Below are 27825 nucleotides of genomic sequence, written 5' to 3' on the forward strand. Positions count from 1 at the left end.
ATAAATACAATTGAAATCACTGTACTCTAGGTCATCTATCTTCTGTTTGCAGCGAACCCTATATTTCCGCATTCGTAGATACCATATACTTAAACCGTATTCCTACCATGCAGCTGAATGCAAGATCCGTACTAAAAGTACAGTCCACGGTATGTGGTAGAGGGTACTTTTGGCACCACTAGAATTTCTCCTTTTCTCTTCAATTCACTAAATTTGCTAGGGAAGGAAGATCATCAGTAGGCCTTCGTATAAGTTCGAATTTATCTGCTTTTTACACTCATATTTCTTTCACTAGATGTATGTGGGAGGATGTAATATGTTTCATGACTCTTCTTGGGTCGTATCATTTTGGAATAGGTACGGATTGAATAAAAAATCAGTCGTGTGAAACTCTTTACTTTATTCGTACGCGACAACTTACAACTGGTAGATACAGGTGAACACGTTTGACTGTATACCACATCATTGACTAATAAGCAACTTATAGATACACGAAGTGTTTTTACAGATATGTTATTGACTCGATGAATATTTGACTAAAAGAACTCATTACGTTACAGTGGTTGCCGAATGTGCAACAGAAACTATAGTAACAGCGAGTGTGCCCCGAGGAAGCATGGGTAATACATATAATGGTCTCATTATACATAAATGGTTTGTTAGGCGTTGTCTACAGGAAAGTAATGTTGGGGGATAGAAAATGAGTGGAGAAATACTTGGACAAAAATGAATGATAGCTCTCTTTAAATGTGGATAAATAAAAGATAATAACAAAGAGAACGGCCGCGCGGGATTAGCCGTGCGGTCTAAGGCGCTGCAGTCATGGACTGAGCGGCTGGTCCCAGTGGAGGTTCGAGTCCTCCCTCGGGCATGGGTGTGTGTGTTTGTCCTTAGGATAATTTAAGTTAAGTAGTGTGTAAGCTTAGGGACTGATGACCTTAGCAGTTAAGTCCCATAAGATTTCACACACATTTGAACATTTTTGAACAAAGAGAACGAAACCGATAGTATCAGATGCAAGATTTGTAGTGAATGTCTGGAACATATCATATCATTTACATATTTAAAACTAATACTAAGAAACAATATGAAACAGGGACAAATCTTCAAAATCATTTGAAGAGACAGGAAAGTGCAATGTTCTTCAATATCGTATCCAGTAAACTTGTGTGTCCAATTCTAGAAAACTGTTCCAGTGTTTGAAGTCCTTATCAAGTATGCAAGACAAGTCGTCGAAGGAATTCAGAGTCGCGCTGGTAAGATCGTAACAGGTAAAATAGCCCTTACAAAAATATTGAGAGCATGGATAACTGAGATTGGAACCATTGGAAGAAAGTTGAGGTAGTTCCCCATGAAGCTCTCTTGAATAAATTTAGAACATATGTACTAGATGAAGACTGTGTGAGTAGTCTACTGTTGCCATCAATACCTCGCATAGGGATCGTGGGAATGAATACAGAGGCTTGTATACTTAAAAGCCAAAACATTATGACCACTCCCCTGCGAGATTTAATGCAGCCTAGTGGTGCTGTGGGCGCGTGATACGGCAAAGAAAGTATATTAGTGGAGCAGAGTTGGATGGTGAATCATTCTTGTGAGGAAACAGATTGTTCTGGTCTGGCGTCTGCAAATGAGGACCTTGCAAATGGAGATTCTGGTCAGCTGTTCGCATGGTTCAAGTACGTTCACATTCCATGTAGGAGACAGAGTGATGGGGTCCACGTCTCGTAACAGAATGATGGAGGTTGGAGGTTCAAATGGTTCAAACGGCTCTGAGCACTATGGGACTTAACATCTGAGGTCATCAGTCCTCTAGAATTTAGAACTACTTAAACCTAACTACCCTAAGGACATCACACACATCCATGCCCGAGGCAGGATTCGAACCTGCGACCTTAGCAGTCGCGCGGTTCCGGGAGGTTGGAGGCTTGTCTGCTTTCTAGAGCAGAATAGGTTGCGATCTTTGACAGATTTGACCACACAGTGCAATGCTGGTGCAGGTACAAGTCTTTTAGAGCCGATCGTTCAGTGCACATTGGTCAACATGGGTATCTGTAACAGACAAACCCCTATGTGTACCGATTTTAACCAACGACATCGTCAGTTACGATTGTAAGGGGTACAGGAACATTGGGACTGCACTGTGGATCAATGGGAACATGTCGCCTGCATGGAGGAATCACGTTTCTCCTTACACAAGGTCGATGGTCATCTCTGGACAAGCCATCGTTCTGCCAAACACTATCACGATTGGTACACATAGTCGTTACTTTGGACAGTTGACTTCACAGTTCTGACGCGTACAGGCTGTTGGTTGTCATATCTCCAATATCTCCGTGACGTTTCCTTCCAACAAAATAGCACAACACCACATGTTGCTCATGCTGCCTAATCTATCGCAATACACTGGATATTAGACTGTTGCCTCTTCCAGCACATTCGCCATGTCTGTCACCCACTGAAAGAAAACATCTGGTATTGGTTGCCAAGAGAGCGCTATTACTGCACTCGCCAGCCACAGCAATTGAACTCTATACCAGAGTTGAAGGAGCCTAGGATATCGTACCTGGACTGTCATCCAGGCTCGATTCGACCCAGCCATGTTAGAACCATTTTTGTTAATTTGGCACGTCTATTTACTATGTTTTGCCATCTGTACATCCCAAATCACCTACAAATTTAATCGTGTATTCTTTCTATTGTAATGTACACATACAATAAACAAACTTTTGTTACTTGCTATCCTCCCTGGTGTTGCTATTTTAATAACCAGTACAAATTCCAATTGAAATTTTAAGACTTCGCTACTGTTTACTTCTGGTTTCAGCCAGCTTACTGTTCCAAATAATTAATATGCGGACTCTCTGGCACCGCACCACTGACGTTCTTGTTTTTAACATTTTGTCTTTCTGATGTGTAACGACGAATGTTCTCCTCTCTGATGTGGGTGGTCCACGTCTCTCTATGAATACTCCGTTTCGCTGCGTGTGGCAGGACTTCTTCTCGTCCTGTGCCATGGTAGAGGACCAACACGTCGATTTTTGCTCCAGGCTGGTGTACATTGATGTTCTATGGCTCTGATCGTTCTTGGTGAGCTCCTGAAGTATTGTCTTGATGTCCTCTCATACCAGCAGCTTCTGAATTGCTCAGCAGGTGTGGCCAACTTGGTGAGTTCATTCTCTGCCTAGGGCACGCACTTGGGGGTAGCTAGGCTACGCAGTCTTCTGTTAGAAGAGGGAGGTCTCTCGCAAAGGAGCGGTAACTCACTTATCCATTGAAGACCCCCAGTCGAAAGTGTTGTCACAGGTGTAGGGCTAAGCAGAGGGCACAGTTCTGAAGCCTCTGTAGACGACCAATACGTGTGCGTGTGCGCGTGCGTATGCGTCTGCGTTGTGCATTTCAACTATTTAAAGCACAAGCTTCATGTAGGTAGCGAAGCTCTGCTGTGGGAGAGGCGTGGTCTGACAATTTAGGGACAAGTATGGAAACCATATCCTTCCTGAGACTGTGTGGAGGAGGTTCTCAGTATGTTGATTCCAGGTTAAGCTGCGATCAGTGATAATGCCCAGGTATTGACTGAGATGCCCCAAGGTTTTCCATTCTCTGGATGGTAGCCAGTGGTAGTGCTGCTGCATTGGCCATCAAGCAACCACAGTGGAGTATGTCTTTTTGCTGTTGGATTTCAGATGCCATCTGGTGGGCCACCTCAACGAATCCTCGACAGCTTATTGCAGTTAGTGCTATGGATGGACGGCACTCACGCTACAACTTTAGTGTGCTGTGTTGTCGGCATGTGGGGCCATCTGGACTTAGGAGCCGTCCTGGTAGTGTCTGCTGTGTATGATGTGTACAGAAGTTTTCAAGGATGGGTCCCTGTGATAGGTCGGCACACATGCGCTGTTCCGAAGACTTCCCTTCTGATCCAGCGATGTATGACTGGAGGAGGAATATACGTAGAAAGAGGACTCCCTTCTCGAGAAGCTTGTACTGAAGCTGCTTGTGCCAAAATAAGTCCAATACTCTTGACACGTGTGGGAGTATGGCTCTAAAATACTCCAGCATTCAGTTGCATCCAGTGCCTCGAAATTGGAGCAGTTATCCATTGTCATGTGGTGATGTTGGAAGTGAACTGTTCCCTTGGGAGCAGCATTTTGTCTCAACAGCTTGTAGACGACGGCGTAAGTAATGCCATCTGAAGACCTCCACCTCCTTCCAGTCTTCTGGTTAGGTACCTGAGTGAAGGACCTGATTAAACATTGCTGCAATATGATCAATGGTGGCAAGTGGCGTAGAAGGGCATTCCTTCGTGGTTTTCTAACGTTGGGCCATCAGAGGTGTTGCGCAACCTCATCTGCGCTAATCCCGTCAACGGTGTCCTCTTCAACATAGGGGTGTGCTGCCAAGAAGGCAAGAAGCCTGTTTAAGACGAGTGCAGTGTAGTCTTGATCCATAGGCTCTTCAAAAGGCATAAAATTTGCCTCAAAAATTTCTACCACTGCATTTGATTATGCAACAGGCTCGCTGACGACTTGCTGACAATCCTGTACCTGTGTCAAAGGAAGGTCTTTGAGGCCTTCCAAGCGGAGTCATCGTCCTACCTTAAGGTTGCCATTGGTGTTCAATGACTACGACCTGGATTTCCTGACAATTGCTTCAGCAGCTGCTTAGTTTGCGACTGACAAGTTAACTTGTCACTGACAAAATACTGTTCTTCTGTTATGGCTTCCAGTGACTGTAGAGGCAACAGTCTTGATTGGTCTGTTGGAACTCACGTGGGAGGTGGAGCTGCAAGTCGCGTAGCTTCGGAGAGTTGCTCGACAAAATGTCGGGAGCTTATGTCTCTGCCGACTTCTTCCGTTGAGAGGCAGTGACCATAGCGATCTCCGTCTGTGTTCTGTACTGGTCCCAGCTGGTGCGCTGTGAGACGAAGTGTCGTCGTTGGGGTAGCGTCCCGTCAACATAAAGGTAAAAAATAACGAATATATAGTCCGAGGATAGAGGGTTGCAGGTAGTCGCTCCGTTAAGACGCTTCACAAGCGCTACGTGAAGTGCGTCTGGGTGACGGCCTGCTTTTGGGTATCATGTTGGCGACAGCAATATCCGCACCAGTCGTCTCTGTTGCACGGAGAAGCCGCGACTCACTGTTGTTGATGAGCCGCGAGTGTCACGTTGCATACTTCGTGATGAAGTCACTCTCGACGAAGACATTGCCTTTGGGAGAGAGAAGAGCTTTCAGCGCGAGCCACTTCGAGATCTGCTCTGCGTGGTCTATTGCTGCAACAAATTTGATGCGTCCAGCTAACGTCTCTACGGCGACGGCGGTTGCTTACATTGCCTAGAATGGCGCTGGTTATGCTACATGGTGTTGTTCAAATATGTGTGAATTCCTAAGGCACCAAACTGCTTAGGTCATCGGTCCCTAAACTTACACACAATACTTAAACTGTTGCTAAGAAGAAAAAAAAAAAAACACACACACACACACACACACACACACACACACACACACACACACACACACACACACATATGCCCGAGGGAGGACTCGAACCTCCGGCAGGAGGGGCCGCGCAGTCCGTGACATGATGCCTCAAACCGCGCGGCCACTCCACGCGGCGATGGTGTTATGTACTGCTACATTTACCCACCTCTGTGCTGTTTCGAATTTGGAACGAAAAGTCGTCCACAGGCCCAAAGACGAGGCGCTTCCTCCTAGCACAGATGCTGTCTCGGTAGTACTTCATATCTGTTGCTAAAGCATAAGAGGGCTGCCGTATAGCCTGTTACTTCTTCTGCCTAGACACCTAAGAACCTAAAACTCTCCACTCATCACCATCATCATGCATACACATTCTACGATATATATAATCTCAGAAGGCGCAGCGCCATCAGCATTTCCAGGGAACACTGGATTCACCAGAAGTATTTTTACTCAACAGGCGCATGAACAAGACGACCCTCTAGTCCAGGAAAGTAGCATGAAGCCTTCCGATCATGGCTAATATAGCTTCTTATTGTTTCTGGACAGCGGTAAATTTGTACTATAGCCATAAACAAGCGTGCATCCATGAGTCTCTCCTACTATGGTTCAAATGGCTCGGAGCACTATGGGACTCAACTGCTGAGGCCATTAGTCCCCTAGAACTTAGAACTAGTTAAACCTAACTAACCTAAGGACATCACACACATCCATGCCCGAGGCAGGATTCGAACCTGCGACCGTGGCGGTCTCGCGGTTCCAGACTGCAGCGCCAGAACCACGCGGCCACTTCGGCCGGCTCTCTCTCCTACTATGAAGAACTATATAACAACTCAGACATCGTAAAACTGAAAACTATGGGGATTCAACTATAACAAGAGATCGGAATGCACTATATGGGACTGCAGATGATGGAAAACTATGTTGTTATTATTACGATCTGCAATGAACGAAAACAAGGAAATAAAGACTTGGCCAGGTATCTCAGACTATATTCGTCAGAGATTCTCTTCCTTTATACTCGTGAAATATTTTCACAATGCAGGATTTTAGCAATAGTCGGCAGAATAATCTTCAAACCAATTCTCGTAGTGTGGCAACTTTTCTTTACCCGCGTGACTGGTCAAGGTGACGCAATAGTTACGGCACTGCACTCAGTGTGAAGGAGGAAGGTCCAAATCCGCATACGTTCATAAAGATATAGGTTTTCCATCGCTTCCTTAAATTTCTTAAGAAAAATTCCGGGTAAGTTATTATAAACAGACACAGCTGATTTCCTTCCTCGTGTTGTTCTTCCCTACCGTATTCTATGTCCGTAATGACCGTCTTGTCGACAGAATCTTCCTTTCTTTCAAACGCGCATTTCGCCAGTTATTGGAGTTTCTGTTTTTGAAGTTTCTTGGTAGCCTTCTCATAAAAAAAGACAGTGTATGGTATCATTCCACTCGTCCGTACTAACGCGAATCTCACCGTATGTCGGAAATTTCCAGTACCATACGGCCATGTGACACGTGACCGAACTCTCGTAAACCAGGCCGGGGAACGAGAGCACTCAAACAGCGAAGCAAATACAGCCTACAGCAATCAGGCAAAGCAAACAGACTGCGATCGATTGTCGTTTGGAGTTCTAACACGAACAACGTTTATGTTCCCTCCGCTTTTAAGATTTAAAGGGAGAGATGATTTTACTGCGAAAATGGAGAATTAGCACATTGTTATGTCAGTTCGTGTAACAGGTCATACTAAAAATAGTGTTACACTTACGTAAGCATCTACACGAGCAACCTTAGGCGGTTGTTAAACTGTGTAATAAGAGTTGAGACTGTCCTTCACTACATGCGTTGTATTTCGTCCAGATATCAAATTGTAAGACGCTGAGATGTAATGAAAATATGGTAAGATGGACAATGTGTAGTGTGTGTAATAAGAGTTGAGACTGTCCTTCACTCCATGCGTTGTATTTCGTCCAGATATCAAATTGTAAGACGCTGAGATGTAATGAAAATATGGTAAGATGGACAATCGAAATGAGTAACAGATTGAAGAATACAAAATAGAAATATGTCGGGTAGACAATAGATATCATCAGTTGCGATGACATATGGAGCAAGTAACAAATCACAGAAAAATTGCAAAAGCGTTACTAGATTCCTGTAAATGTTTGTGCAGTTAAAGAGGTTATTGTGACACACGGACAGTTATCCATGCAAATAGTAAAGTAGTATAGTGCTATAAGAGGTATGCCGATGACGCCATAATTTTATTTCATGGGAATGGGGAAGACATGAAGCAGGTGGCTACGAAAATGTGTACCGTGCACTCTAAAAGACAGTTTAATTTAGAAACAGAACGATAATATCATCACTTATCTTGACTTAACCATTTCAAAAGCGAATGGGAGACAAGTTCAGCATCTTCAGAAAACCGATATTCACGGAACTGTAATCCATGCAAAATCGTACCATCCTAAGTGGTATAAGGAGGCCTATTTTCACTCTAAGTTGTTTAGAATGATACGACTGTCTTTGGCACAGGACGAGTTAGATAAGGAGCTCGAGATACTGGAGCAGACTGTGGAAAAAAGGGATACGACAGTTCTATGGTTACACGCACATACAGTAAATTAAAGCGCAATCAGCACGAACTTAAACCAAGTAAGATGTGTAATTTTGTCAAAATGTATCGTGGCGCAACTTCTGATAAAATCGAAGGGCACCTACATAAATTTGACGTATAAGTTGCCTACAGTTTGGATAACGATCCATCAACCACACCACACCGCATCACTGACACTACCGCGACGTGGTACCTTCTCGTCAACAGCAGATATACTACAAGACAGAAACTGCACTGCATCGCGCTGGTGGACTCACCCCTGTGCTCAAGTGCAATGTCGAAGATACATATTTACTCCGTTTTGAGTGTGGCACAGCAACAGCTGTCTGGATCTTTGTACAGAAGATCGTGGCTTTCGACCACAGAGTAGCCCCACATCACGTCTCTCCCTCCATGCTGACATACCCTTACACGACCTACTTTCCGTCATCTAAGTGGCACGCCATCATCCGAATCAAATGGTTCAAATGGCTCTGAGCACTATGGGACTTAACAGCTGTGGTCATCAGTCCGCTAGAACTTAGAACTACTTAAACCTAACTAACCTAAGGACATCACACGTATCCATGCCCGAGGCAGGATTCGAACCTGCGACCGTAGCAGTCGCGCGGTTCCGGACTGCGCGCCTAGAACAGCGAGACCACCGCGGCCGGCTCATCCGAATCAGCGGCATGGATATCAACTATCTCTTATGTTACGACATCGTCGAACTGGCAGACTTCTGGACATGTCTCCAAGCACAACACCACTCTCTGCGCCGACATCGACACTATCGGGCCACTTTCGCGAACTAACCAGCGAATTGGTTCAATTGGCTCTAAGCACTATGGGACTTAACAACTGGGGGTGACGTGCTTCGAAGGGGTTTCGGGGTGGGCGTGGTCGGAGAAGGCGGTAGATGTCGTGGGTGGTCATCTTCCTGGACCTGAGGAGCTCGGAGCATATGTAGCTGTATTCCAAAAAGAACCAACTGATGTGTGATATCGGAGGTGGGATATGTGCCAAAGACGTTGGCAGGCGTCTCGATACGGGTGCGAAACCGGTGGTCAATATTCTAGTGAAACTAGTCTATTATTTTAGCTTTTCCATAACTGGAGCATAATATCGGTGTAAATTGCTGTGGTCCTAGCTCTCACGTTAACCAGACGGGCCAACATCCCGCTTCGGTAAGGTGAGGGAACCATACCGGATTTTCAAGGCGTGTCCGGAACATATAAAAACCTGAAAGCCAGCTAGAGTCTGGCCGCCGTTATCGCACTGATGGGCATAATCTGCGCGATTTGCGGTATCTGGGCTGCCAGATAGGTACTGACGAAGGTGACTCTCTGGCATATATTCAGCGGGCACAGTGGTGATTCTGTACGTTTGCCTGAATGCGTTGCAACAGCGCCCGAAAACTGATCGCGGAGGTGCGGCGAATGACTCGCATATACATCAATCCGAGACTGCGAAGGGTGTCCACCGTTTCATAGCGCATGATTTTGCGACGTTCATAGCGCTCCCTGCCCCTGCACTGCAACGGGTAATCCACTGCATCGTAGCTTGTAGGTCGGCCGCTGAAGTACGATGAGGTCCAAGTCTTCCGCGTCGGCTCGGCAGCGGAACACGGGGTCCCGGAGTGGAATACCCGTCAAGCGTCGCCGTAACCCGCACATGAGTGGTTCCATCGCAATGGCATAAACACGGTCGACGGTGGGCAGCCCTGCCCTACTGAGCGTTCGATCCGCTTAGGTTCTGTCAGTCTGCCATTGTTGAGAAGCCTGGACGTTGCCTCTTGAAGGAGCCACATAATGACCTGCGTGATCCAGTCCATCACTGCGTTGAGGAATGCATGATTGGCACGGTCAAACGCTAGGTTGAAGTCGATGAAGATTTAAACGCCTGGCAGTTGCGAGTGTGTTCCCACAACGATCTGCGAGGGCAGTCTGGATGTTATCATCGCTGCCTAAGGGTGTTTGTTCCTGGGAAACAATTTCTTGTAATGAAGCGGCTGGCGGAGTGGCTCTTGATGTGTGTATGCCCTGGGCAGTCACCGTGTACAAATCTCCAAGTGTCGATGGATAAATACAATACTGAAGTGCCTGCAAGTGAGTTTCAAATAAAATGAGATATTAAAAGTATTAGGAGAGTTTTGCTACATGGGTAGTGAAATAGCTGACGATGGACAAAGCAAAGAGGATATAAAATGGAGGCTGCTAATTTCTGAAAAAGAGAGATTTGTTAACTTTTGATATAAATTTAAGCGTTAGGAAGTCTTTCCTGAAGATATTTGTCTGGAATAAAGTCTTCTATGGAAGTGAAACATGGACAATAAGAAGTTCAGACAAGAAGAGAAAAGAAGCTTTTGAACTGCAGTGCTCTAGAGGAATGCTGGAGATTAGACGGGTAAATAGGTGTAACTTACGAGGAGATACTGAATCGAATTCGAGAGACAAGAAAAATTAATGGGATAAAGTGTCTAAAAGAAGGCATCGGTTGATAGGACACATTCTGAGGCGTCAAGTAATTGTTAATTTGATATTGCATGGAAGTGAGGGGGGGGGTAAAAATTGCAGAGGGAGAATAAGGCTTGAATATAGGTTCAAATGCATATAGGACGCGGTAGGTACGCAAAGACGAAGAGGTCTGCACAGGATAGATTAGCATGGAGATCTGTAACTGTAATTAAAATGAAATTAAGTGGATGGGACATGAAGCTAAGCGAATGGATGGTAGATGGGCCAAGTAAAGTATTTATCGGATTTAAAAACTTAAAACGACGACCTAGTGGGAGGCTGGTGGATGGCATTATAAAACAAGTGGGAGCAACCTACATACGTTTAATCAGTGTCCCTAATGCGTAGAAACGTCGAGACGAGAAATTATCCGGAAGTGGATGTCAAATGGTTGGTGATCTACATCTACATCTACATTTATACTCCGCAAGCCACCCAACGGTGTGTGGCGGAGGGCACTTTACGTGCCACTGTCATTACCTCCCTTTCCTGTTCCAGTCGCGTATGGTTCGCGGGAAGAACGACTGTCTGAAAGCCTCCGTGCGCGTTCTAATCTCTCTAATTTTACATTCGTGATCTCCTCGGGAGGTATAAGTAGGGGGAAGCAATATATTCGATACCTCATCCAGAAACGCACCCTCTCGAAACCTGGCGAGCAATCTACACCGCGATGCAGAGCGCCTCTCTTGCAGAGTCTGCCACTTGAGTTTATTAAACATCTCCGTAACGCTATCACGGTTACCAAATAACCCTGTGACGAAACGCGCCGCTCTTCTTTGGATCTTCTCCTCTGTCAACCCGACCTAGTACGGATCCCACACTGATGAGCAATACTCAAGTATAGGTCGAACGAGTGTTTTGTAAGCCACCTCCTTTGTTGATGGACTACATTTTCTAAGCACTCTCCCAATGAATCTCAACCTGGTACCCGCCTTACCAACAATTAATTTTATATGATCATTCCACTTCCAATCGTTCCGCACGCATACTCCCAGATATTTTACAGAAGTAACTGCTACCAGTGTTTGTTCCGCTATCATATAATCATACAATAAAGGATCCTTCTTTCTATGTATTCGCAATACATTACATTTGTCTATGTTAAGGGACAGTTGCCACTCCCTGCACCAAGTGCCTATCCGCTGCAGATCTTCCTGCATTTCGCTACAATTTTCTAATGCTGCAACTTCTCTGTATACTACAGCATCATCCGCGAAAAGCCGCATGGAACTTCCGACACTATCTACTAGGTCATTTATATATATTGTGAAAAGCAATGGTCCCATAACACTCCCCTGTGGCACGCCAGAGGTTACTTTAACGTCTGTAGACGTCTCTCCATTGATAACAACATGCTGTGTTCTGATGATGGTGATCATGTGACGAGACAGCGTGTGGATGCTGCTATTGGCGATAGAAGACTATAAGGGTGTGGTTCCCTGGCCACAAGGCTGGGAGTGGATTGTTTGTGCTACCAGGATGCCGCAAGAGTCAGTTGGGAAGCCAGACGTGAAAGTGCCTCTTGTGGCTTCTACGTAAATATCGCGGCCCCATTCCAACTGGGAGCTGATAGCGCCCATGTTTTCACTTCGACAGCTCAACATCCTCTGAGATAGCGCTCGATTTGGCCTGCAGTACTAATGGGTTGGCTAGGAAGTAGTTTGTTGAATTATTCACTGCAGGTTTGAATATACATATTCTGCTTCCTTCCGTCCAGTTTCTCCCCCCACCCTCACTCCTTATTCCTCGTTGTGAGGAAAGCGAAGGAAAAAAGAAAGGTGTTGAAGAGTGGAAGTGCGACGTAACTGCAACGCTTGGAATAAAAGAAATGTTGTTCCAAAAAGAGAATAAACGGAAAGTTAATTGCCTTTTCGTAACGTTAATGGCAGCTGTAAATAAAATTCTTGTAATTTGGCGTGTGTAACTCAGTATCTTCAGAATAATAATAATTAACGTCGTTAACGTATATTGCTCTTCATGCTGTTGAGGCTTTGCTGCAGATGCTGATTCCTGGATTTTTTTTTTTTTTTTAAATGAAAACGTGCCGTGAACTGCATGGTTCTATACTCGTGTAAAGGCAGTTTTTGTTTCAGGTGTGCTATTTATTATGTCACAGAGCCCTCGTCGAAATCTTACATCGTGCTGCCCACCCTTACTCCCCCTCTTACACGCTTCGTGTATCTTTTATAACATTCAATACATTGTTACACACAGAAAATTCGTCAATTACAATTACAATGGTTATCAGCAGTTACAAAAAAATATCATCCGGAAGTTAAAAATGAAATGGATAGAATGTGATATCGAAATGCTTTGAATAAACAACGCTGGCTATGGTTTTGTTAATTACACAGAAGCTACTCATTAATTCGAAATGCCCTTCGTTTATTACTAATGTTGTTGGTCTCACTTTTGGATACCTGCTTATTGACGATGTAAACAAAACGATTATTTCGACTATTGTAGCATTTATTGAAATTCTGTTCACAACAAACAAACGTCTTTCGCGGAAGTGAAAGGAATGTTAGACTGTTATAGGGATAGTGGGTTCAGCAGGTATCCAAAAGTGAGACCAACAACATTTAGCAATAAACGAAGGGCATTTCTAATTAACTACAAGAAAATGTACCTATAACTGCCCATGTAAAAGCGTAGGGATCCTGTTACATTTTAGGGAGGCCCATATCATTAACGTCGATATACAGCAGGATTTTGGAACATACATTGCGCTCGAACGTTGTGAATCTCATCGAAGAGAACGGTCTATTGACACACAATCAATACGGATTTAGAAAACATCGCGCTTGTGACACAGAACTAGCTCTTTACTTAAACGAAGTGTTGAGTGCTACCGACAAGGGATTTCAATTCCGTATTTCTAGATTTCCAGAACGCCTCTGACACCGTACTTCATAAGCGGCTTGTAATCGAATTGCGTGCTTATGAGTTATCGTCTCAGTTATGAGACTGAATTGGTGACATCCTGTTAGAGACGTCACAGTTTGTAGTAATTTACGGAAAATCATCGAGTAAAACATAAGTCATTTCTGGCGTACCCCTACGTGGTATTATAGTTATACGCCTCTGCTGTTTCTTATCTTGATAAACAATTTAGGAGACAATCTGAGCAGCCGTCGTAGATTGTTAGCAGATGATGCTGTCGTTATATCATTTAGTAAAGTCATTAGAAGATAAAAACCTATTGCAAAACGATTTAGATAAGATAACCGTATGGTGCGAAAATTGTCAGTTGACCCTAAATTGTGAAGAGTGTGAGGTCATTCACATGAATGGTAAAAGGAATCAGTTAAACGTGAGTTACAGGATAAATCAATCAAATCTAAAGGCCGTAAATTCAACTAAATGGCCAGGAATTACAATTAAGAACAACTTAAATTGGAAAGAACACGTAGTGGGGAAGGAGAACCAAAGATTGAGTTTATTGGCAAAACACTTAGAAGATGCAACAAATCTGCTAAAGAACTGCCGAACTACGCTTGTCCGTCCTCATTCGGAGTACTGTTGCGCGGTGTGGGCTCCTTACCAGAGAGAATTAGCGGAGGACATTTAGGACGTTCAAAGAAGGGCAGGACTTTTAGTTTTACTGAGAAATTGGGGATAGAGTGTCACGAACATGATACAGGATTTGCGGTGGAAATAATTAAAACACAAACGTGATGCGACGGGATCTTCTTACGAAATTTCAATCACCAACTCTCTCCTCCGAATGCGAAAATATTTTATTGACGTCGACCTTCATAGAGAGAAATTATCATCATAATAAAATAAGGGAAATATCGAGCTCGCACGGAAAGATGTAGGTGTTCTTTTTTGTGCGCGCTGTTCGAGAGTGAAATAATATAGAATTAGTGTGAAGGTGGTTTGCTGAACCCTCTGCCAGGCATTTAAGTGTGACTTGCGGAGTAGCCATGATATCTTCAGCTGATATCAAGTTTTGTATGTTCTGGACAGAAGTAGAAGCAAATGTAAATTTGAAGAAATATTACGATATACGGCAGATTTTTCCAAATATTCAACACAGCAGTGTGCTGTGAGCTAAAGATAGCGATACGCCCAGATCTGGTTGTTCAGTCGTTAATGAGTCAAGTGTTGTAGATGATTCTGTCGATAAGACTGTTTCAGTATAGTGTGGGTCACGAAAGTAGCATAACCCACAGAAGCACAAAAGACTATTCGCACCTATGCTTGTGTTTTGCACGGACTGACCGGCACTGCCCTGGCATTTAACATGGCCTTTCACCACCCGCTGGGAAGATTACAACTAAATGACCTATTTATGGACTAAATGCATAACGGAGAAGAAATACCAGTAACTTATCGTTAGGCAGTTCGTAAAATATCCTAGGGTCGCGATATAAAAACCCCGTAAACACTCTAAGGTATCATTCTTTCCAAAGCAGGGTCTTAACATATTGCTGCTTGTTTGTGTGTTGTCGTGTGAAAGATTACAGTAAATATCTAATATTAGTGTAGCAAGCAGTTCTTTTTATTTAATTCAGCATACTAGTAATCTCACAAAGAACCATCTTAAGAATAGCTGACAAACTTAGATACAATAACATTTTAGAAAAAAATACAAACATTGGGAACTACAGTTGTGGTACGAGGCGTTACTATCGAAATAGTATTTTTTGAAACGTGTACTTCTTGCTGTTTGTGAGAATTGATTTAGCAGTATTGATAAACTTGCAGTTACTGCATACCTAAATATCCCTAGGTTCTATAGCGTTACGCGTAGCAGCTAGTTAACCACACATAGTGAATGGAATCCACCTGCGGTGTCCTCCTACCTTCACAGGTTCGTACACATTTGCTTTGTCAATTACTCCGGTTCTGGCCGTATGACGGAATTCCATTTGACCATTGGTTCAGTGTTAGCAAAAGACAAAGTCGTACAGCATTGTTTAGGAGAAGCTATTGAGTTGTTAGTCACCTAAAAGTTTAATGTTTCTTGTTTCTGTCGCACATTGGCATCTGATCTACTTAAACTAATCGTGTTACCAGAAATAATCATGCTATATGAACGATATTCCTGGCTGTGGAACAATGTTATGCATGATGATGCATTTGGGCACTGCATGTCAAATGTCAGTCGTCGCAAATTGGGAGTTTCATTCTCATTGGGCCGCGGAAAGCTGTTGTCGGGAGAGTTCAGTGAGGTCTTCTATCACTTGGTCTGCAATAGTTAGTATTTTTCACAACGCTCCCTCTCAGTTGTGAGAGATGTTCCTTGCCAAGTGGAACGATCTTGCTTTGTATTATACACGCATCAACAAAAGTTTTGCGTCACCCCGGTTCCCATAACCACAGAAGATACACGTTGACTGTGGATACTGTAAGACAAATACAGTCCCTTTGACTGTTCAGAGACGTCACTAAATCCGCCCAAAGATGTAAACAACCATGCGTGAGCAGCGTCTATTAGACGGAGGGGTCCGACAGCCGATCAGTTCCAGTCATTCCTCCAGGAAGGAGGTACACGGCTGTAGTTCAACCCTGCCTAGACGGTCAATACCGCGGTTCGATCGCGTCCGCATCGTTACCTTGTGCCAGGAAGGGCTCTCAACAAGGGAAGTGTCCAGGCGTCTCGCAGTGAACCAAAGTGATGTTGTGGAGGAGATGCTGAGAGACAGGAACTGTCTATGACATGCCTCGCTCAGGCCGCCCAAGGGCTACTACTGCAGTGGATGACCGCTACCTACGGATTATGGCTCGGAGGAACACTGACAGCAACGCCCCCATGTTGAATAATGCTTTTCGTGCAGCCACAGGACGTCGTGTTACGACTCAAACTGTGCGCAATAAGCTGCATGAAGCGCAACTTCACTCCCGACATCCATGGTGAGGTCCATCTTTGCAACCAAGACACCATGCAGCGCGGTACACATGGACCCAACAACATGCCGAATGGACCGCTCAGGATTGGCATCACGTTCTCTTCACCGATGAGTGTCGCATATACCTTCAACCAGACAATCGTCGGAGACGTGCTTGGAGACAACTCGGTCAGGCTGAGCACCTTGGACACACTGTCCAGCGAGTGCAGCAAGGAGGTGGTTCCCTGTTGTTTTGGGGTTTCATTATGTGAGGCCGAAGTACGCCGTTGGTGGTCTTGGAAGGCGCCGTAACGGCTGTACGATACGTGAATACCATCCTCCGGCCGATAGTGCAACCATATCGGCAGCATGTTGGCGAGGCATTCGTCTTCATGGACGACAATTCGCACCCCCATCGTGCACATCTTCTGAATGACTTCCTTCAGGATAACGACGTCGCTCGACTAGAGTAGCCAGTATCTTGTCCAGACATGAATCCTATTGAACATGTCTGTGATAGATTGAAAAGGGCTGTTTATGGACGACGTGACCCACACACCATTCTGAGGGATCTACGCCGAATCGCCGTTGAGGAGTTGGACAATCCGGACAAACAGTGCCTTGATGAACTTGTGGATAGTATGCCACGACGAATACAGGTATGCATCAATACAAGAGGACGTGCTGCTGGGTATTAAGAGGTACTTGTGTGTACAGCAATCTGGACCACCACCTCTGAAGGTCTCGCTGTATGGTGGTACAACATGCAATGTATGGTTTTCATGAGCAATAAAAATGGCGGAAATGGTGTTTATGTTGGTATCTATATCTGTTCCACTTGTCTGTGCAGGTTCCGGAACTCTCGGAACCGAGGAGATGCAAAACTTTTTTTGATGTGTGTATGTGCGTCGTAATCCACGGAAAATATGTATCTCGATACGTACTTATCAAGGCAGCCCCGGAGTAATTAGTCCAGCTAAACGTGCACCAAGAATCTTGCGTTTCCTATATAAGTCTTTCTTGCATGATCTACTTAGAACATTATCGGAATCAGTAGCAGGTTGTTCTATGCTTTGACAGTTAAGACGTATCTTCATTTTACGAAAGTTCGCTTGAAATCGATAATTATTCTTTCCAATCAGTTGCCGCTGCTTATGGTGGTGGTGGTGGTGGTGGTGGTGGTGCATTTACAACTGTAATGTTTATCATCAATGCCATTTCTAAGAAATGAAATTGCTGCGGCGATTCCCCGTGCAGATACATAGCGGAAATTCTTCAGAGTTTCTGGCAATGCTGACATAAATACGTGGTTTGTCACCGGTAAAATCATTTTATCTGTTACCTTGTCATAAATTAAAATCCATCAATTGTTTTGAGAAAAGTCCTTAGGAAATACTAAATTAAGACACTTAAAATATTCAGCTCACTGTTTCCACGGTGAGTGGTTAGTTAGTGTTGGATTTAGTGAACCTTAATATTGTATTACTACAGTCCATAATTTTTTTCTTCAAAAGGGAGCCATGATACTTAAAAGGTTGCTTATCTTTTATTTAAAAAAATTGACCAATTGTAATTAGGACTCGCGCACGGAGAGTTCCGTACAAAGTTAAAGTTCATCCATCCTGGAATGGAGGCTCTCAACGATTTTTGTTTGTTATCGATACTGGCAAGATATTAGTCTCAAGAAGTAAAAGACTGTATTAAAATCTGTACAGGATTTCCGCAGACAAGCCTGGACATACAAAAAGAAGCGAGCAGGGGACTAAAGTTTGTATATGTAGAGAGAGAAGATTTATTAAAACATTTTTTATTTACTTACTAGCACATGTCTACAATTTATGTTTTGTGTTTGCATGCAGTAATGTTCGTCTATTATACTTTTGACGGATGATGAATGCATTGTATGCTCAAATGGCAATATATATTTTTTGTGATATAATTACAGTTTAACAAGTTTCAGATTTATTACTTTATTTGTAGTGTGAAATCCTGTGTCTTGCCGAATTTCGTGACTCCAGGTTATGGGGAAGTACCCTATAGCTTTTGATGAGTGAGTTTTCGAGTATCAAAATATGAGGCATAGATGGCCGTATATTTTGATTCCATTGATGTAGAAGCGTAAATTTTTTACACCTCCAAGGGACCATAGGCCTTTGAATGTGACATAAAATTGAACTTAATACGACAAACTGTTCCAAAGAAAAAGGGTCTTAAAAGGCGGACCGACTAACGTCCAGATAAAAACGAAAAATTTTTTTTTTTTTTTTTTTCGTGTGATACAATTATACATTAATTATTTTCGCATTTGTTACGTTATTTGTATTGTGAAACCTTGCTTCTCGCGTAATGCCATGATTCTAGTGCAAAGGAAAGCAACTTATACTCGTACATGGGCGACTTTTCGAATATCAAAGTATGTGACATAAATGCTCATATCTTTTGACTGAAGTGACTTAGAAACCTAAAATTTTTACACCTCCAAGGGACTATGGACCTTCTTCATATTTTACATAAATTTGAACGTTATACGTCTCCGTGTACCCGAGAAAAAAGGGTTCTTTAACAGTCGGTCGGACGGACGGACGGACAGACGGACCAACAACAAAGCGATCCTCTAAGGGTTCCGTATTTGCAGATTGAGGTACGGAACCCTAAAAAGGTAGAGTATGGGAAAAATTTAAGTGTGTTAGTATCCCCACTCAGTCTGGCGTCTGCATAGGTGAACACAACTTTACTAATGTCCTTCTTCCACTGCTTGAATTTTGTGAAAATGAAACAAAGATAACGATAACTAATGTTATATGAACGGCGAATATAAGGGAAGTAAATTCGTCGCAGTAGTTGGTTTACCATAACACCATCACTTCGTATTCAGTTTTGGCAGATAAAGCTTCGGATAGATGACAGGCTGCACTTCAATGGTATCACAGTTTCTAGTTTCCTTGAAAATTAAAGGCGGCAGTTGTGATCTCTCAGGTTTCCTCGGTGCGATTGATTAACAGTGAGCTTCCGAGTGTTAAGCCGAGTTGCTGTTATTTTCATTTTATGAACAATATTTCGACGACCGACACAGCCGACCTCTTCACGTGCTACGACTTTGGCTGTTGCGTGTACTCGCTGCCTTGTCTCCAACCAGACTGTGAACTATTGTTGGTCTCACGCCACTATTTATAGCAGATTTCGATTCCTGGTGCTCACAAGGGCCTCTGAAGCTCTGCAGTTAACCTGTCAGCAACTTATAATGTAATCCGTAACTCAAAAAAATGGCCTCAGACTGTCTTCTACGCAACAATGAACATGGCCAGTATAAATGCTGCTATTGTTCAGCGATCAAATAACAATAAAAACCAAAAGCGTCGTAATTTCATAAAAGCTCTAGGCTGTATGCTCGCCAGTAAACATTTGAGTGCCAGACAAGAAATACCTCAACTGCGAAGCACTCTGCGTAAGAGAATCAGAGAATTTAGTGGGGAATCTTCACAAGAATCGACTGCCTCTGTACGGAAACGACGTCAAGTGTGTCTCCATGCTAGACATCGTAAGACACTTAGGTTTGTGTACGTTTGTCAAGAACACATTGTTCGATTCTGCCAACAATGTGCTATGGCAAGAGATGATTAACAGCTCATATCAAAAGTTTATTGCTTATTTTGTGTTCGAAGAAAATTTATCTCGTAAATAATTAGCAAAAAATGTATGGTTTTGTAGATTTAAAAAGAAATGTAACGTTAAGAGCTGTTAAAATGATTGTTTTGTAGACTTTATGTAAAAATCAAGTAATAAAGCATTCGTACGCTTAATGACGTTTATTTTTATGAAAATCCTTTAATTAATAAATAATTCACAAATTTAACTCCCATCGATTGCTGAAAAGTGCCAATAAACACTTAAAAAATATATATGAGAAACAGGGTCAATATGACCCTCCACATTCTTGATATACCCTTTTTGCATCACATTCTCGCCGGGTTGAGAGAAGAACGGACGGATCCCGGATAAAAATGTAGACAGAAAACCTTCATGCTCCCATTTCCACACCTCATGCCATCACCATCTGTCATAAAGAAAATCGGTGCAGGAGACTGTGGTCCACAGAGCTCTAAAACTGTTCAGACAAAGATATCCTCAGCGAAGAATTAAAGCACGTAAGAATAATGTTACAAGGGGATTGGATACTCAGAGCTTCAAACTGAACGGCAGTCAAAATCAATAAGGCATAAGAAAGAGGTCGAGATTTAGACCTTATGCTGGCCTGTTATCTGGAAAGATAGATAGACTCCTACGTAAACATGGCATTCAGTGTATTTCGGTCCCTTCAACTAATACGAGAAGTATCCTTTGCAGTATTAAAGACGATGTGGGTCTCCGAAAGTCGGGTGTTCTTCGCATTCCATGAGAATGTGACTTGTCTTACAGGAGGCAGGCCATCAGAACAGTCTAGGAAAGATACAAGGAACATCAGCTACGCACCCGACTAAAACGCGCAAGCAAATCACCTGCCGCCGAGCAGTGCGTCGAATATAATATAATTAAATGAAACTCGAGGAGACCAGTATCATGGTGCAAACGCCAGATTCTGAGACAGCATAACTAAGGAGCTTATTGAAATAAGGATGACAGAAAACCTAATAAACAGGGACGGAGGTTTCGTTTTAAATCCTCCTTGGAGCCTGGCACTCAACTTCTTAAAATTTCATCGGCCATCATAGCCCCAATAGTTGGAAAACGCTGAAAGAATACGCGTTTCACGAATCACGGAAATATCGGCACGAGATCTGAAAAACAAAACGCCATCAAAGGGTGTGGTGAAAGTCGGGAATAAATAGTGGCGTGGGACCAACAATAATGCAGTTTGCAGTTTGGTCCAGGCAGCGAGTACACAACAGTAAAACTCGCAACCCCTGAAGAAAACCGATGGGTCGGCTGTCGAAATGTTGCGGATAAATAGAAACAAGAACTGGGCAGAACACCCGAAGGCATGTTTTTAACGGCGGCAATTATTTTGATAAAACTGGGTGTTTATTCCGCAGAGAGTGAACCGCCTATATGTCACTCTGGCAGTGAACTGAAGCGTCGAAACAGCCAGGTACGCGTTTTCTGATCGACGTGTAGAACTTACCGACCTCACGTTGTACATTCTTGAATAGCCTTCAAAGGCATAATGGAGACAAAACGTGTAAGCTGTAAACTGCAGCGTTCCAGTTAGCAATGGTGGACTCGATGTTTCTGAATCTCTTCGGAATTTCACCTGGTCAGGGGTTCGGCAGATTGTGTTTCCAAACGAAGGAAATGTGTCATAAGAACGTCATATGTCTAACGATTTTTCAGTGTATAATAAGTACTAGTTCAAATGGCTCTAAGCACTATGGGACTTAACATCTGAGGTCATCAGTCCCCTAGACTTAGAACTACTCAAACCTAACCAACGTAAGGACATCACACACATCCATGCCCGAGGCAGGATTCGAACCTGCGATCGTAGCAGCAGCGCGGTTCCGGACTGAAGCGCCCAGAACCGTTCGGCCACAGCGGCCGTCTATAAGTACTAGGATAATGTGTGTTCTCATAGATACAAGTCCATCGTTTCTACTTGTATCAGTCTTTCGTTTATAACTTTCTCGAGAAACTTGTACATCCACCTCAAATGCCTATGAAATTTACTTTCCTTTATTATTAAAGACTCGTTTTTCACGCCATTGTGTCCATAGTTTCTTCGTTTTAGTTACAGTTTCTGAACATCGTGTTTCTTGTTCGCACTATGCATCCATCATACCTTATATACATATTCTTTGTTAAACTGTTTAACTTTGTATTATTTTATTCTATTTTGTTGTTTGACTTCCATTTTGAAAAGTTGCCCATGTATCGGTTGCAACTGTCATGTTTTTTGTCTTTTGTCAACAGCAATGTTAGTCGTTAATTTTATATAGTTGATTTGATTTGTATCAGTTACCTGTCTAAGCCTTTCGCTCAGTCGCTTCGTTGAGACGAAACAGGTGCAGATATGTGATGTCAAATATTGGTCGTTATGTTTGTATGTTCACTTGTCGAGCTGGTAATATCTTGTGCATACTGGCAGAAAAACACCTTATTACGTATGCAGAAAACATAGAAGCAAGGCATCTTTAAGAAAGTGTACGGATATTTGATGAGATGTCACATCTAGAAAATACATATTCAATCACTTCGGCATTACTTCTTAACACGTAAACGTTGTAAGATTATTTCCTACTATACTGTCATCAATTAATCGATACGGATGAAACGTAGGGCAACTCGATGTGGGTATACAGGGTGAACATTAATAAAACTGACAAACAGCAAGGGCGGATTCGTAAGTGCAAATGGAGGAGAAAAGGTCGTATGAACATGTGCCCGAAAATGCATCGTTGCCACGGTAGACGGCGCTGACGAGCGGAATTTCCTCCGACCATGTGCCATGTGTTCCTATTGTGTTGCAGGTGAACAGTAGCGGTTGTCCTGCAGGATACACATAATCATACTTTGGCTTACGGCATGTTCGCGGGCCACTTGCCTAGAGGTTGTACTAGGGTTCGTCTCAATATCCTGTAGAACCGTGTCCTCCAAATCTGGTGCACGCACAGTCCGCCGCCTCACTGCACGTTCGTCTGTCTGAAAGGACCGACTATCATACAAACACCCAAAGAGGGCTTGAAATGTTGTGTGGTCCGGTTGGGTCTGCGAGAGTACTTATTTTAGTACAGCCGCCCTCCCTCTCGAACGTATCCATCTACTCGGCCGTACACAAACACCATCTCGGGTTGTTCCCGACACGAATAAGGAACCGTTATGCTGCTTACAGTACGCTGCGTCAATCACACAGTCAGAGGAACTGTCATTCGTCATTGCTGTCTACCGTGGCAACGATCCATTTCCGGACACATGTTCAGGGGCCCTTTTCCCCATTTCCAGTCACGAATCCGTCCTATAGTTTCTCGGTTTTATTACTGTTCACCTTGTAGAAGCGTCGACCTTTAGGCAAGGGCAAACGACGGTAGACATCCATCGGAGAAGGAAGAAAGTGTTTAAGGCAGTACGTCTATCGAAAACCACCGTTGGGAATTGTGCGCCAAGAGATGCTGCTGCTTCATAATAACGCCCGCCCCCATATCGCAAGTGCCGTAACGCAGCTACCCTGTAGTTCTGATCTCTCCCCACGCGATCGTCTGCCTCCGACACCTTAAAAAAGGCCTTGAAGAGTGGGCGATTCTTGACGGACGAGGATGTGCAGCAGGCAGTTAAGAAGTTCTTCACGTCGCAGGACACAGTGTTTTACCAAACGGGTATCTTCAAGCTGGTGTGTCGGTGAGATGATTGCCTCACTGCTCGCGACGATTTTGCCTGATTGGCATACCCTTTCTGGACTGTACGGCCTCCGAACGGAAACTTTGAGATTGCCCTTTAGTACCGGTTGTTACCAAAAACTTCTACTTTTTCTATTATTGTTGATATTTTCACTACTTCTTTGTAAGACATTAATACTGTGTAGTATCTAAAGTTAACATTCCCTTTTTCTGACTTTCATGTGGTCTGAAAGCTGATGTTCAACGTTATTCAGAAGCTGCAAGTTTAATTTGTATTATATGTTTTACCGTAGTGTTTTTCTTTGCAGGAGTGGCTGGTATGTGCTCCAAGACCGCCGTTGCCCCTCTTGACAGAATAAAAATCCTGCTGCAGGCGCACAACAAACATTACAAACATCTGGGTGAGTACACGCTACGTATTGGACATGCCAGACTGCGTAGAGCGCATCGAAATTTCGTAGTTAAGAAAGGGAATAAACGCTAAAAGTAATTAGATGAATGTCTTCGGACTGTGCATATTTCAGGGATTTGCTTCGGATGATGTCACTTGAATTAAATCATGTACTATAAAATAGTTTACCTAAGTATAGGTTCTGCTGAAAATTAAGTTTCGCCAGGAGCAACGTCAGCAGTGTGTTGTAGATGTTTTTCGCGGATCGAGGACAGATATAAGGTAAAGTAACTAAAAACGAAGATAATAAAACATAAACGGCAGTAGGTATTGAAGTACAGACCCTGAGCATCGATTCGATCATTGAATAAACTTGGTCTCCGTCGGACTTTCTAACCACGGAGCAGAGTTAATGTCGCCCAGCCGGCCTGTTGTCGAGACGTAAGGCCGTGCCAGCTTACTTGGCCGGGTATACGTGTTTAGAGACCGCGAAGGCCAGTCATTCAGAGTCAAAATAATCACACGTGCCGGACTACATTGGCTTTTCGTGTGGTGTAGGGTGGCAAAGACTTGTGTCATACTGTGTACGACGAGGAGTTGTAACCAAAAGCATATTCTGAGTTCGTATACAGTAAATTTTCTTCAGAGAGAAAAACTTCTGTACACAAATCAAATCGAATTTAGACATCATCGCTCGAGCGAAACTCAACTTGCCTGTCTCTCGCACGATACCCTGCAAACCGTGGATGAAACCCAACAGGTGGAGTGCATATTCCGAGACTTCCGGAAAACTTTTGACACAGTGCCATACTGCAAACTGTCAACGAAGATCCGAGAATAATTTCCCAGATGTGAGAATGGTTCTAAGATTTCTTAAGTAATGCTACTTCGTACGTTATCTTGGATGACGAATGTTCTTCAGAAACAAGGGTGTCGTCACGCGTGCTCAAGGGAAGTGTGATAAGACCGCTCCTGTTCTCTTTACATATGAATGAGCTGATGGACAGGATAAGCGGCAGTCTTTGACTGTTCTCTGACGATGCTATAATGGACAGGCAAATGTCGTCCTTAGGTGACTGTGGGAGGATACAGGATGCCTTGAATAGAATTTACATTTGGTGTGGTGAATGGCAAATTGCGCAATATGCGTTAAAAAGTAAATTAATGCAGATGAGTAGTGAGAACGATTCTCTAATGTTGGATTATTGTATTAATGGTGGGCTGCGTGACACAGTGACCTTGTATAGCGACATGAAATGCTATATGCACGTAAGGTCAGTTGTAGGAGAGGCGAATGGTCGACTTCGGTTTACTGGTTTATACGAGTGTGTAGCTCATCTCCAAAGACGACCACTTACAGAATACTTGAGGATCCATTCTAGAGCACCGGTCGAGTGTTTGCGACCCCATCAGGTCGGATTATAGGAAGACATCGATGCCATTAAGAGGCGTGCTGTTACATTTGTAACCGGTATGTTTGATAAACACGCGAGTTTTACCGAAATGCTCCATGAACTTAAACAGGAACCCCGGAGGGAAGATGATGTTCTTTTTGCTAAACACTACTGAGAAAGTTTAGAGAACCGGCATTTGCGACAGACTGCAGAACGATCCTACAGCCACCAACATACAACTCGCTTAAGGTTCACGAAGACAAGATAAGAGAAATGAGGGCTCGTACGGAAGCGTATAGACAGTAATTTTGTCTTCGCTTCATTTTTAGAGTGGAACTGGAAAGGCAGTGGATCAAGATACTCTCTGCCATATATAGCGAGTCCACTCGTAAGACGCGTCAGTCGCATTTTCTCTGGTGTTACGGCAGATATGAGGGGCAGTCTAATGAAAATCGAACACCCGCCACAACGGGACAATGTAATTGGTCCCATTCAATAGTAACCACCACGAGCGTTAAGAGAGTTATCGACTGGGAGACGATTAATTCCTGTCTCGTAAAATGCGGTCGGCAGCTGACGGCTCCACAATCGCACCCACTCTTGCACTTCCTCGTCCGAGTGCAATCGATGTACACACACATCTTTCTTCAGGTCGCGGAAGATGTGAAAATCACACAGGGAAAGATCCTGGCTGTACGGAGGGTGTTGCAGTGTTTCCCAACCAAATCGCTGAATTGTAGTCTTCGTCTGATTGACAGTGTGATGTAGGTTGTTATCGTGCCCACAGCATTCCACAGCCTGAGGCCAAACGGGTAAGCCAACAGTGGAAACATACCACGTCTCCCCCGCCAAAGAAATCCGAAGCTGTTCACACAAGTTCCGATAAGGCTATGGCGACCTTGTTATTCGACTGCAGGGACCCTCTGTTCGTTGAGTTTCTCGAGCATGGAACCACAATAAGCGTGCAACGCTATGAAGACAGTTCGCAGGAACTGCGGCTCGCCATAAAGCCAAAACGCCCAGGAATGCTATTGGACGGAATCATCTTGTCGACAACGCCCGCCACAACACTGCCAATCGGACGAAGGCTAGTTCAGCGATTTGGTTGGGAAACACTGCAACATCGTCCGTACATCATGGTCTTTCACCGTGTGATTTTCACATCTATGGCGACCTTAAAAAAGACATGCAGGACGTCGGTTTTTATTGGACGGGAAAGTGCAAGTGTGGGTGCTTTTGGGGAACTGTCAGTGGTTCAAATGGTTCAAATGGTTCAAATGGCTCTGAGCACTATGGGACTTAACATCTGAGGTCATCAGTCCCCTAGAACTGAGAACTTCTTAAACCTAACTAACCTAAGGACATCACACACATCCATGCCCGAGGCTCATCGAACCTGCGACCGTAGCGGTCGCGCGGCTCCGGACTGAAGCGCCTAGAACCGCTCGGCCACTCCGGCCGGCAACTGTAAGTGGCCGGCCGCGTTGTACGCAAGAGGAATTGATCTTCTCGTCTCCCAGTGGATAACTGTCTTAACGCGTGTGCTGATTAATTTTCAGCGGTACCATTCCGTTGCGTTGTTTCACCTGACTGCCCCTTATATTTGGAATTTCGTTTTTCCAACGTGTTTCTAAAGTCATCCCAAATAAATACTGCTTATGACGTCTTTCATGCGACCCAGTGTCGACGGAAAGCGTCTGTTTGTTTCGCGTTAAAACCAAAACCATTTCTAAAACGCATTACTCCGTGCCCGTTCGATAGTGCGGTCCTAGATTAATCTAGTGCGATATTCGTTTTATAGATATGTATCAACAGGAACTGTAATACACGGAGGATAACCAGTACTTCAGCAACGACAACACCGCCCTGGTCGTCGCCGACTGCTACCACCATGCAGCAGCACTGCTCTGTCGCTGCTAGAGTACTGGTTCAAAATGGTTCAAATGGCTGTGAGCACTATGGGACTTAACATCTGAGGTCATCAGTCCCCTAGAACTTAGAACTACTTAAACTTAACTAACCTAAGGACATCACACACGTCCATGCCCGAGGCAGGATTCGAACCTGCGACGTAGCAGTCGCGCGGTTGCGGACAGAAGCGCCTAGAACCGCTCGGCCACCGCGGGCGGCAGTACTGGTTATTCTCCGTGTACTACAGTTCCTGTTAATACATATCTATAAAACGAATATCACATTAAATTTTCCGAGCGAGGTGGCGCAGTGGTTAGCACACTGGACTCGCATTCGGGAGGACGACGGTTCAATCCCGCGTCCGGTCATCCTGATTT

At 44.0% G+C, this 27825-nt stretch overlaps 1 protein-coding gene across 2 annotated transcripts in view; it reads left to right on the plus strand.

Moving 5' to 3' along the window:
* Positions 1-27825, plus strand: part of LOC124593699 (graves disease carrier protein-like) — a 207493-nt gene that overhangs the window by 20959 nt on the left and 158709 nt on the right. For both annotated transcript variants that reach the window (XM_047132003.1, XM_047132002.1), the window contains exon 2: positions 24061-24153. In XM_047132003.1, the coding sequence (XP_046987959.1) occupies positions 24061-24153 (93 nt within the window). The remainder of the gene's footprint in view (positions 1-24060; positions 24154-27825) is intronic.

The sequence above is a fragment of the Schistocerca americana genome, chromosome 2 (genome assembly GCF_021461395.2).
Source record: "Schistocerca americana isolate TAMUIC-IGC-003095 chromosome 2, iqSchAmer2.1, whole genome shotgun sequence".
Classification (NCBI taxonomy): Eukaryota; Metazoa; Arthropoda; class Insecta; order Orthoptera; family Acrididae; genus Schistocerca; species Schistocerca americana.